This window comes from Papaver somniferum, chromosome 11, assembly GCF_003573695.1.
Source record: "Papaver somniferum cultivar HN1 chromosome 11, ASM357369v1, whole genome shotgun sequence".
NCBI lineage: Eukaryota > Viridiplantae > Streptophyta > Magnoliopsida > Ranunculales > Papaveraceae > Papaver > Papaver somniferum.
The window spans coordinates 56,866,410-56,878,233 of NC_039368.1; the positions used below are offsets into that span (position 1 = coordinate 56,866,410).

The 11,824-nt window shown below is 39.2% G+C and overlaps 3 protein-coding genes across 3 annotated transcripts; 1 reads left to right on the plus strand and 2 right to left on the minus strand.

Moving 5' to 3' along the window:
- Positions 1 to 3,100: 3,100 nt before the first annotated feature.
- Positions 3,101 to 5,130, plus strand: LOC113321193. Its single transcript, XM_026569073.1, has 4 exons — positions 3,101 to 3,296; positions 4,085 to 4,178; positions 4,262 to 4,366; positions 4,614 to 5,130. The coding sequence occupies exons 1-4, from the start codon at positions 3,145 to 3,147 to the stop codon at positions 4,884 to 4,886; spliced, it is 624 nt and encodes a 207-aa protein (XP_026424858.1). The 5' UTR covers positions 3,101 to 3,144; the 3' UTR covers positions 4,887 to 5,130.
- Positions 5,131 to 5,458: 328 nt separating this feature from the next.
- LOC113321776 (GDSL esterase/lipase At1g71250-like) lies at positions 5,459 to 8,160 on the minus strand. Its single transcript, XM_026569689.1, has 4 exons — positions 7,559 to 8,160; positions 6,786 to 7,144; positions 6,227 to 6,536; positions 5,459 to 5,882 (listed from the first exon to the last, which is right to left on the minus strand). The coding sequence occupies exons 1-4, from the start codon at positions 7,830 to 7,832 to the stop codon at positions 5,650 to 5,652; spliced, it is 1,176 nt and encodes a 391-aa protein (XP_026425474.1). The 5' UTR covers positions 7,833 to 8,160; the 3' UTR covers positions 5,459 to 5,649.
- A 130-nt stretch (positions 8,161 to 8,290) lies between these two features.
- LOC113321775 (F-box/WD-40 repeat-containing protein At5g21040-like) lies at positions 8,291 to 10,562 on the minus strand. The gene has a single exon (XM_026569688.1). The coding sequence runs from the start codon at positions 10,161 to 10,163 to the stop codon at positions 8,484 to 8,486; it is 1,680 nt and encodes a 559-aa protein (XP_026425473.1). The 5' UTR covers positions 10,164 to 10,562; the 3' UTR covers positions 8,291 to 8,483.
- Positions 10,563 to 11,824: the final 1,262 nt, after the last annotated feature.

Sequence of the window (11,824 nt, forward strand, 5' to 3'; positions counted from 1 at the left end):
CTTGCTGAGCTTAACAAAGAGGGAATGCTTTCCGAGTATCTCCATAGTGACATTTAAGTGTTGGATGTGAGTTTCCATATTTGGACTGTATACCAGTATGTCATCACAAAACACTAAAATGAACTTCCTCAAGTAACGCTGAAGTATATCATTCATGAGAGCCTGGAAGCTTGCTGGTGCATTTGTAAGCCCAAATGGCATTACTATAAATTCATAATAGCCTTGGTGGGTTTTAAATACTGTCTTGTGAATATCACTTGGATGAACTCTTATTTGGTGATACCCTGCCTTTAAGTCTATTTTGGAGAACACCTTAGCACCCTTTAATTCATCTAGCATCTCATCAATGACGGGTATTCGGTACTTATTCTTGATAGTGATTTCATTTAGCCTCTTATAGTCTACACAAAACCTCCAACTACCATCCTTCTTCTTGATAAGTAGGATTGGAGATGAGAAGGGACTGTGACTTGGCCTGATAACACCAGAGGCTAGCATTTCCTTTATCAATTTCTCCACTATATCTTTTTGAATGTAGGGTATCCTGTAAGGCCTTTGGTTTGGAGGGGATGAGAGTGGCTGTAAGGGTATGTGATGATCATGGATCCTGGTAGGAGGAAGGTTTGTGGGTTCTTGAAATATGGTTTGGAAGGAATTTAGGAGTGGTTATAGGGTAGGAGGTGTCATAGTTTGTTTGTATTCTCCAGTGAGGGAGTACAAATGCCCTACTAGTCCATGCTTGTGTTTCTTCATGTATTTATCACATTCCTTTCCAGTCATGAGAGAAATTCTGGTACTCTCAGTGACACCTTGTAACACCACCTTTTTCCCATTCATATTAAATGTAATAGCCAATCTCTTGAAATCAATCCACTCCTAAGACCATGTCACACCCTCCAAGTGCTAGGACCCTCATATCAAAATGAAATTTATGACCCTGCATTTCCCACTGAAATTTTGGACATCTATAAGAGCTTACCAGTTTGTTTTCATCTGCCACAGCTACTTGGAATGTTGCAGTTGTCTCCACTAAGCATCCACTCAACTTGGCTAACTCAGGATCTATAAAACTATGTGTACTGCCACTATCTACCAATATGGTAATGGATTTATTGTTTAAGGTCTTGCCATGTATCTGATAGTGCTAGGAGATGTGTTACCAGACAAGGCATGACCTGATATTTCTACCTCTTCTTCTACCACTTCTTGTATTAATGGAGTACTGGAAAGTGATTCTTCTTCAGAGTTAGTTTGATCTTTATCATATGCCACCAACATGAATAATTGTTGTTGAGGAACTTGTGGCACAACCCTCTTTCATCACAATTATAGCACAACCCTCTTTCCTTCCTTGCCTTCATTTCAGCATAAGTGAGCTTTCTAACAGGAGGCAATTTTGGGATGGTGGTTGTAGATTGTCTTGGAGAAGGGGATGTGGACTTTGTACTAGTCACTACAGTCTTATGACCTTGTGGAATGAATAATGGAGGTAGTCTATTGGATCTAGCCTTTTTTGCAGTACTCTCTATCAGTATTTCTTGCATTCATGCCAAGTATATTTCCTTCTCAAGTGTGGTAGGAGAGAACATCTGCACAGCAATCCTGAGTTCTTCTTTTAAGCTGCTGATGAAACTGGATGTGAAATACTCCTCCCTAAGGTGTATGTTCTTAGCCAACATCAATGCCTTAAGCTCTTCAAAGAGCTCTTGATACTCCAACACAGTACCAGACTGACTCAGTTTGTTAAATTCTCCAACTATGTCATCGTGACCCATCTCTTGGAATCGTGAACATATATCTCTCATGAATACCTCCCAGTAGATAATATTTTTACCTACTTGATAATCTTGAAACCAGATATCATCTTTTCCTTCTAGATACATAGAGGAAACATGTACTTTTTGTTCCTCATTCATTTGATGTAGTTGAAAATACTTAGAGCACTTCCTAACCCATGATCTGGGATTAACACCATCAAATCTACGAAAATCTACCTTAAACTTATGTGTATGAGCAAAATTAGAGTTCTCACCAGAAAAGTTACTATCACCGCCGGATCGATTATTTTGATTGTTCATAACTGGAGTTTCCAGTATTCTCTCTCCAGATCTAACAGATTGCTCACGATATTCATCCAACAATTTTCTCGATTCGATTTTAAATAGATCCGTCATCGTATTCAACATCAGCGGAGAGGGTGAATCCTGTTTAGCTTTGATTTCTGGTACTTCTTTGGTTAGATTTTCATTAATCTATAGAATTGAAGTTATCTGTTTAGTTAAAGCATCAAACTCGGCTTTACTCACCATGGCTATCGGTCACTGAGAATCGAGTGCTCTGATACCACTTGTAGTGATTGAACTACAATGGTTGATCAGTAATAACTTATTAGATCTAATTAGAAGAATAAGAAGGGAAGATTCATAAGGAAGAATTAGTAGTCGAAAGAGAAGGAGATAAATGAGAGAGACGACTGAAAGAGTAAAGTAACTCTAATTGATTAATTCTCTGAATGAGTCTTCCTACAGCCAACCAAAATAATAAAGACAACATTCGTCAGGCCAGCGTGTGGCAGACATGCTTACAACAAGGATGACCTGAACACTAGCTACGATTTACTAAGGGCGCCTACTCAGGATGGTTAGCCCATAACAGTTCATGACAAGGGACATGACAGATCCTGCCATAGGTGTCTCTACATGAGCTTCTAGTGACCAAAATATGAACTGGTGTCATAGTCATTTTGACGATGAAAGAGACGAAAGAAGCAATCCATAGAAAGATTTGGCGCCAATTCTACTAACCGTCCAAGCTTTAGCCGCTCCAGCGTATGGTTAAACTTTAGCGGCTGCGAATCTTATTTTTCTTGATTCATGCCGTAGGCTTAGGTCTGCTCCCTGATAGACCTGAAGCCACTGAGCATGTCCCCCGATCCAGCCCAAGTCCCTACCTCATGGTTGTAAGCAAGAAGTGAACCATCCATCCTACTAGAGGAACTGGACACACGTTATGGAACTTTGGGCTGTATCCTCGCGGACCGGCCAACAGCTTATTTTACCCATTATTTATCATCGGATTCACCCAAAGGTTCTACTTTCTAGTGAGTGAATAAAGAGGAATTTCAAAGAAAAAAGAGGAAAAATAATGGAAGGTTTCGAGAAGGTAACAATAGGAGAACCAATGGAGGTAGTTGTAGAAGAAACCAGTTGTTCCAAATCTAGTCAAATCGTTGATTTATTACGCAAATTTCTCAATGTACAAACACGAAGAACAGAAGCTTATGCAAATCTCCGAAGGTACTCTCACTCGCTCAAACGCACAAAATTCTCCTTACCTTCGGTTCTTATTAATGTTTGATAAACCTAATTTTACCTGTCGGAACTTGCAGCGATTCCATCACTAAGTAGTAATAATACTTTGATTATCGAATCCCCATAATTTAATGGGGGTGTCAATTACTGGCCAATTTTAGTGTCAGCTATCAGTTAGTTAACTAGGTTTATAAGGATTGCAGGCAGGCTTGTGTATATATGCTTTTGATATGACTATGAAGATCAAATGAAATTTGATTCTCAGAAGTCTAAGATTGATGAGTTCAGTTATTCACCCATTTCGGTAGTACTTTGAAAATCATGTATCACTACGGATGTTCAGTTTTGGGTAATTATGTATACCAAGTTCCATCTGAAGTTTAAGGCGAAGAGTACAAAGGAAAATTGTCTTGCTTTGTTTTTCCGCTGCCTACAAGATGATTCATGTATGCGATATTTAATCCTATTTTTAGGTTTTTTTTTCCAAAACCTTTCTAGGGCATGGTTATGCAGATGTTTGTGTAGTTGAATATGAAGTATCGTCTTAGGTATGTTCATGTATCGGATAAAGTTACAAATTCCTTCTTGTCTAGTTGGAGAAAGAATTAGATTTGAACTTTTCTGCATGCATAGTTGTGTCAGGATGATACATCAGATTTCTCTGTGGATTACATAAGTTTTTATTAGTTATGTGAATCTTATTAATCATGAATGCATTGCATATAACTGTTGCCATTTCGTCATTAACAACTCAGTGTGATTTCATTGAGCAGTGGGTTTAACGATTATATGGGTGGTGGAACAGAAGCGGGTTACCAACAAGTATGCCGTGAGATTACAGAGGAGTTCAATGAGTGCTCAAAACTAGTATGGAAATTATGATCAATTATTGGATTCTTCAGATCATACCTTGTCAGACTAATTATAGCAGTGCTTCAACATTGATGCAGGTTCTTAAACTGGAAGCCCTATTTTTGAACGCTGGTTGCTGTCGTGATGATCTTGCTAGCCTTTTGAGATCTGTTCAAGCACATGAAAAGCAGAAATTGCAATTGGTATTTCCTTCCACTGTTTCTTCATCTCTTCATCTGTTTTGCATTAGTAAATGGTCAGAAACGACAACGAAAATCCCGAGACATGCTTTCGAACAATGATGCCATTAAATGCATGGTGAATCCTAAATGCTACAGCTCTGTCTCTTTGCAGAGTTATCGATGGTTTCTTGGCCATGATAAATTTTTATAACCCTTAATAGTTACTGTTTTTTGATGTCCCAATGAATATTATTTTTCTATTTGAAAGACAGTGACAATTCAACTCTTAAAGAAATCTGGCCGCCCTTCAGAACGCTTGGTGAGCCATGAGAACTGCAGATCTGGAACGCCTGCTGCGCATGAATGTATGCATGTTCATGATTTGACAGTAGCTGATGGAACTGAAGATGCAGAGGCTGATGCAGAGTACGATGGCGCAATGAAGGAAGCCATTAGAGGTGTGCAAGACGCAGTAACGAGCATAAATGAACACTTAGATGAAGTCAGATATGAGATTGAGGCCCTTGAAGCTGAAACTTAGAAGCAACATTTAGGGGTTATTTTGCTCTTACTTTTTTTGTAAGTCGAATTGTCTTCTACAAAAATCCAGATGGTGCAGAAGATGAATGGTTTTCCTATATGTTAGAAATAGTTGTGAAAATCAGATTCTACTTAAAGTTATTTCTGATGCTTGTCGGAAACATTTCTGTTTAAAAATGTTCCCTGCATTCCTTTTTGTATTTCCATTCGGTTTGCAAAATTGAAATTGCTTTTAAGAAGATTTACAAGTTGGTGCATTTGGCGCTTCTGTAACTTGTGATCTGTGTCTGTGGGTGATGATCGGCCGATTAAGCATCTCTCTCTATCTATCCTCATGCTTGGAATACTGTCTTGAACACTGAGGGTGGAAATGCCTAGGGGTGGGTGTCTGCAAACTGCATTGTGAAATGGAAATTTCATGTTTCAAGCACCAGTTTCACAAACAAATGTGTAAGCAACTGTAGGGGGGAACATGTGTTTACCAGAAGTCTAGACCAGAAAATGGAAATAAAAATGTAAAACCTGCAAGTGAAATAACTCAGTAAGTGCTTAAGCTATTCAATTCAATTCTCCTTGTCAGTAATATGCTCAAATTATTCTTACAACCTTGCACTGGAATTGTTCCCGAAGGCAAAAATGCAAAAAATAATACGTGCAAAATTTGGATTTTTATATCACATTTGGAACCCTGAACCACTAGAGAAACGTGAGGCCTAGTAAAATTCAATGGTTCACCCCTTGTAGAAAGTACAATGAAGTAGTTTTTACACTGAGTACCGAACTGAGAGTCGTTCAATGCTGATTGGTCTGCAAATATCCAATGGCTTGCTGCTCCAAGCCGACTCAGCAAGCAATGAGTGCACAGCTTGTGTAGGGTTGTGGAAGTCCCACCAGACATGGGTCAATGGCTCGTCGCAGGCCATCTCAATAGCTTGGCACCCTACCATACCACCATATCTACCACTTCCACAACACGACCTATTTACATTCTCGAATCCTGCAGTAAACACAAGTAACAGAACTCTGTCAACAAGTGTTCAGTAGTTGCTTGGAGAAACGAACTGTACGTATTTTATCATCGAAAACAACCTTCAACTCAAATCATAAATCCGTTAATTTTTTTAGTCTATTTCAAGCATGTTGAGTAGGGCGCACAGAAAGGCTTGGTGATAAACGAAAAAAAAATTTAGTGACATGGTACATGTTATTGTCCTCTCTAGCATCTAGGCCTGGTGATTTAAGCACCCTAACATATGAGACATGTCAGGCCAAAGGGACATTCACGGCATGACACAACTAAGAGTCACTCCTTTAATGTACCAACTGTAAATAGATACGTACCGTAGCGTCTAGGGAATGAAATAATATCCATCATAGCTTGGTACACGTCGCAGAAGATTATCTGAGCATCAGGAAACTCAAAATTTAGGTCCAGAAGCCGCTCTGACAACAATGCATTGTATTCTAGAACAAGGTCATTGACATCTTCCATACAGTCTTGCCAACCACTGCCAGCGCCAGAATTTGATGATGTGTGACTAGGATGATGACTATCATTACCACGAGAGGACTCCCATAAGGTGCGAGGTGCACATCCAAGAGGACCAATTCCCATGCATACAATCTTCTTCACATTTGCATTGTAAAGGTCCTTAAATCCATTATAAACCAAATGAAAAACCACAATTCAGTACCCCAGAACTATTGTAGTGAATCGAAAGGAAAATATAGGCAGACTGAAATAGCTAAACTGGGGATTCAGCAAGAGATGCTGATCATTATATATTAGACACAACACAAACTGAGGGGTTGTAATGGCTATCAGCAATATGTTTGAAGTTTAATTATTCCCCAACCCACGTAATGCACCAGTAATAATGAAGAAGGGATAAGAGTTTACCTTGATAACCCGGATCATCTGGTTGACTAGAAGCTGTGTGAACACTTCTTTGCTGAATCTGTGCCTGGCACCAGAAGAATCTGGGTGTAAGAAATTAATGTAGTCGTCTTTGCCCAAAGAAAGATAGAACACGGATGACCCTATAACTTCTTGAGCTTTCTCCTGTCCCAACTGCAGCTGCAACAACTGAAGTGTCTCATGTGCCTGGCGTAGCTGTTGGTTCAATCCCTGGAAGCCTAGCCTGCCTGAGCTCAAGATTGTCGCTTGTGTTGACCCAAAGTTTATACCACTTTCTAGACCTTCAATAGTTCCATTATCAGCATGAAATGCTGGAATCCTCGGCAAACCCATCTTCTCAGCTGCACAAGAAACAAAAGCAAAAGTATTAAGCACACTCTTGGTTTGGCCGACGTTATGCGTTTTGTCAAACTAATTTCTCATCATCTTGGGATTGAGACATCAAGTGATGACTAAAGGAGTGAGTACTTACAGATACAAAAAATAGATGAAGAACACAAACAATAATCGGAGGTAAAGAAATTTATGGCTGTCTAGAGAAAAGGGTATTCAGATTAAATAAGTGACCTAAATTCTGAAGGGTTTCTTGCATCAAAAACTGGGTATAGATTGTTCTCCCCCAAAAAGTAAAGGGTTTTCATTTTTCAGTCAAGAACCACTGTTTATCACCAATAAAGATAACATTTCTTGAAATTTTTTCAAGGTTTACAAGAAGAATCAAGATAAGACTTAAAGAAACCGAGAGAGAGGTTTACCAAGAAGATCAGGCAAAAGGCGTGTCTGAGGTCCATCACAAGGAAATAAAGAAGTATTTGGACGGAGAAGAGAGTTGAAGGGATTGTGACCACCATCACCACAACTGACTGAAGAATCACCCATTATGAAAAACGAAGAAATCTTTGATGAATAATGACTGTGTCTGCTTCCAATATCAGAAGAAGAAGAAAAGAGGGAAAATTGGCCACCATAACAAGAACCAAACAAGGTGAAAAGAAACAACAGTACTACTATCGGCACCACGATCATCATCAATGTCGTTTTCTTCCATTTCTTCTCTCTCTGGAGCTCTGATCTCGTTCAAGAATCTCTTGTTCTGTATCTGTCTCTTCATTTCTTCTCTCTCTTTCTTGCTTTCTTTTGCTTCTCTCCGGGAAAACGGGAAACCCAACATATTTTTGATATTTTTATGAAAAGGAAAGGGGAAAATATGAGATTTTACTGCAGTAGTAGTACTATTTATACAGTAGTAACAGTGTACTAATACCCTTTATTCATCTAACTGGCCCCACCATTTAAGGGAGCGACTTTGATACTTAACTCTTGGGCGATGTGAATCATGTGATGGATTCAAGCGAGCTCTCTAACTAAATACACCGCAACAAAACATTCAGCTTCTCTGCACACTAAAGCAAGACAAAAATTATGGATATCCTGAACACTACAAGGAGATAGCATCATATCTATAAGGGATGAAACCCATGGAAGAATTGAAAGGAAAAAAAACACGTTGTAATCAAATTTAAAATATTGTTGCTAATAAGATGATACTAAAGAACAGAACAACTCTCTGTAACTAAATAAAACCAAAGAAAATGCAGTAATCTTGCTCCATTATCATTGTAAAATATTAATATCCATCACAAATGTCATCAGTAAAATCATGGGATCCCACACCAACACTCATGCCTTCAATTTTGCGCTCGCTCCCCCCCTACTATAAAGGACTCCGCCCCCATTGCCATTAATCTGGCTCTTCTTAGCGGAACAATGAGCATTTCGAGCACCCTTGTTGTTCATCTCTATTTGAGCCTTTTTACGTCTCATTCTATTCTCTAACCGTACGCTTCTCAATGCCTGAACCCTCCGATCAATCTCCAGAGCCTGTGAGAAGTTCCAAACCCTAACAATACCCTCGTCCCCGCCACATACAATTCGATCAGCACCTATATCAACCGAGAATATATTGCGTTTGAACCCATGTAGCATTCGCGGGACCTCCATTCCTTGTGAAGCTGCGGCTTTAGGTTTCGCCTTGCTGAATTTTCTTGCCTTGCTTGACCTAAAAAGTTTCCTAACATCTCTAAGTGAGACTTTCCCGTCGCTAGAAGCTGAAACAAGCCAAGGGAACTCAAATGCGAGGGAATGGACTTTACTGCTGTGTTGGCCCCAAGATGCAATTTGGTCAAATCTCTTTTCCTCGCCATCGTTCTTCATTTCAAACATCTTAATTCCCCCGTCTTCTCCTCCTGTGAAAAACACATCCCCTGTCTGATTTCTAGCCAAAGAGCATGTATCACCTACATGAGGATTTTGAATAGCTGCATCCAGATCTCCTGTGTCAATATCCCAGACATAGACAACTGCACCAGCCGTGCTTGCAACAGTTCCACCACGAGGGACAAGGCTCCAAACCCAATCACTATGACGTAAAACCTTCAGACATTTCATGAGAGACCGATCCCAGACTCGAACAGTCATGTCCCATGAACCACTATAAATCCTAGCTTCATCCAGTGCAACACAGGTTACAGGTCCTACATGTTCCCACAAACGAAACTCAGAACTCTGATTTTGGGAACCAGTGATATCAAACAGATGACGCAGACCTTCCACTGCCTTCCAACATTGAAGAAAACCATCAGTTCCTCCAGCCACCAAAAGATCAGCATCTGCAGTAACTGCGCGGATAGTGCACCCAAGTGGCCGAGATGATGAAATCAGTAAACCATCTTCGATGCCCCAAATCCGAATAATGCAGTCATATCCTGCAGTAAGTATAATGTTTGCGGAGGAAAGAAGGAAAACCGATCGAACTGCTTCAGTGTGACCATACAAGACATCAGTACTGAACCGACCCATAAATGCATTACTTCTAAATTCTCTATCTACGAACAAATCTTTCCATGATTTTTCCTTCTGTACAGGTGCTGAATCCAAAGAAATTGGTCCCAGGGGTAAACCCCATCTCTCAGCGTAAAAGTTCTTCCACCCTTGATGATCAGCTGCAAGCTTCTGGAGAAGTGTGGAGACACAAGAAATAATACCAAGCTCCTTGGCGTCGAGCCAAAGGAGAATTTCTGATACCAAAGCTGCAGGAAGATCGATGATGGTTGGACAGTGATCAGAAATTGAATTATCAGCAGATCGTACGAGTGCTTGATTCTGTGAACCAGAATCAGAATTTGATACTGGAACAATTTGAGCTTCTTCTTTCCCAGAATTAGAGTTTGAATCACCTTTTTTCAATTCGTTGTAAGTTGGGAATTGGACAGGTGCAACTTCTTCATCCCACGGATCTTGAACACAATCTACTAAATTGGATGACAAATTCCCAGTTTCTCTGAGGCATTCAAACGCCATATAACAACTAAAGCTCCCGACTAGACCAACAATTTTCCGTCAAATAAATAAATCTACAACCCTAACAAATATATTTACCACCCAATTATTGTGATCCTCGACAATAAATAATTGAATTGTTAGTAAAGAATGTGAAAAATATTCAAAACTTTACAGAAAAAAAAAACTGATTTGAATGAAACCCTAAGAAGCACAACAATATCTAAAAAAATCGGTGAGAACAAAAGACTCTAGTTAGTGAAAAATCTGGACAGGTCGAAAACAAAATCAAAATAAAAATAGAGAAGATTACTTAATCGTACCTCAGAAGTTAAAACTACAGGAAAAAGAAAAAGAGAATTGGGTAACCTTCGAGAGCAGAGGAGCAGAAATTTCCCAAATTCCACGAAAAAGCGATAACAAGAAGTATGTATTTGTAAATACGGTGTCCTATAACCGACCCTTTACTAAATCAAGGCCCTACATAACACTCACCGAGTTTAACCAACATACATGATACACCCCTTTACTCCTGGTCTCACTATTTGGTGAATCGGGGATCGACTCGGTTGAAATCGAAGAAGGGAATACTCTTTTTTTTTTAAATCTTAGTTTACACTGGTGTACAAACATGTATACGTCTCCAGAAAATCCAAAGACAAGACAAGGTGCACCAGTTTGTACACCACATACAACTGGAATCATCCACAACAATGACCAGTTTGCCAACTTTGTTGCCATTATTAGATTTCCTTCATTTTCTCTATTGTCTTCATCAACAACAGTGACCATTTGCAAGATAGAGCCAAAAGAAAATTTGAATTAAATCATGGAAAAATCGATCATGCCCGATCAAACCGAGTTCCGAGCTATGGGTGCAACTGTCTGCTAAAAAAAGAAAAGAAAAAGAGTTACGGGTATCATCATTTTCACGGTTTCACTAGTACTTTTGGGTAAGAAGAGTAAGTGACCAGAGCTAAGAAAGAACAAACCTTTCCTTGACGAATATCTTCGATTGCATCACCTACGGAAGCGACTTCACCATTGATGTATCCCAATCAGGCTCATCCTTGTGCATACATAAATCATCAGTTGTAATAAGCATATTTGCTGCTAGTGTCTCAAATGCACCTGATAATTTAGCATGTTCATCCCCAGAAACAACTGCAACTCTAACTTTGTCTAATCATGGGAAAAGTTTACGTGTTTGCATTTTCTTCCAAATGAGTTCTTACATCTTAGCCCACTAAACCAGTTATAATATTTTTTCCCTCTTCATAACAAATAAAGTAATCAGAGTCCCAAAAAAACAAATTCAAAGAAACCCAAACCTATTTTAGCTATTGTGGACAATATAAAGGCACCTTCATCATACTAGTTGCAAGCTCTTATAGAACTAGGCACTCATCTGTTTCACAAAGATATGCATATTTGCTATTTAGAGTTTACTAAAAATGATAGGTATGTTTGCTTTTGTTTTGATCAAAGAAAATTAAAATGGGCTTGTTTCTAGGATGAGAATGGCAGTGAAACCCACCATCTCAATTCCTACAAAAGGCTTGTTTTTAGGATGAAATGGTAGTGAAATCCACCTGCACTCATCTTGTTACAGGTGCACCAATATGTACACTTGTATTAGAGGTGCACCAATTGTACACTCGTATTATGGTAAGTTTTTCAAG

Bases quoted from the DNA above. Each gene is read 5' to 3' on its own strand.
- LOC113321775 (XM_026569688.1), bottom strand. From the start codon at position 10,163: ATGGCGTTTGAATGCCTCAGAGAAACTGGGAATTTGTCATCCAATTTA.
- LOC113321193 (XM_026569073.1), top strand. From the start codon at position 3,145: ATGGAAGGTTTCGAGAAGGTAACAATAGGAGAACCAATGGAGGTAGTT. The intron at 3,297-4,084 runs GTACTCTCACTC...TTCATTGAGCAG, and splicing joins GCTTATGCAAATCTCCGAAG to TGGGTTTAACGATTATATGG. The intron at 4,179-4,261 runs GTATGGAAATTA...ACATTGATGCAG, and splicing joins TCAATGAGTGCTCAAAACTA to GTTCTTAAACTGGAAGCCCT.
- LOC113321776 (XM_026569689.1), bottom strand. From the start codon at position 7,832: ATGATGATCGTGGTGCCGATAGTAGTACTGTTGTTTCTTTTCACCTTG. The intron at 7,145-7,558 runs GTAAACCTCTCT...TTTCTTGTGCAG, and splicing joins CCTTTTGCCTGATCTTCTTG to CTGAGAAGATGGGTTTGCCG. The intron at 5,883-6,226 runs GTACGTATCTAT...TGTTTACTGCAG, and splicing joins TTCATTCCCTAGACGCTACG to GATTCGAGAATGTAAATAGG.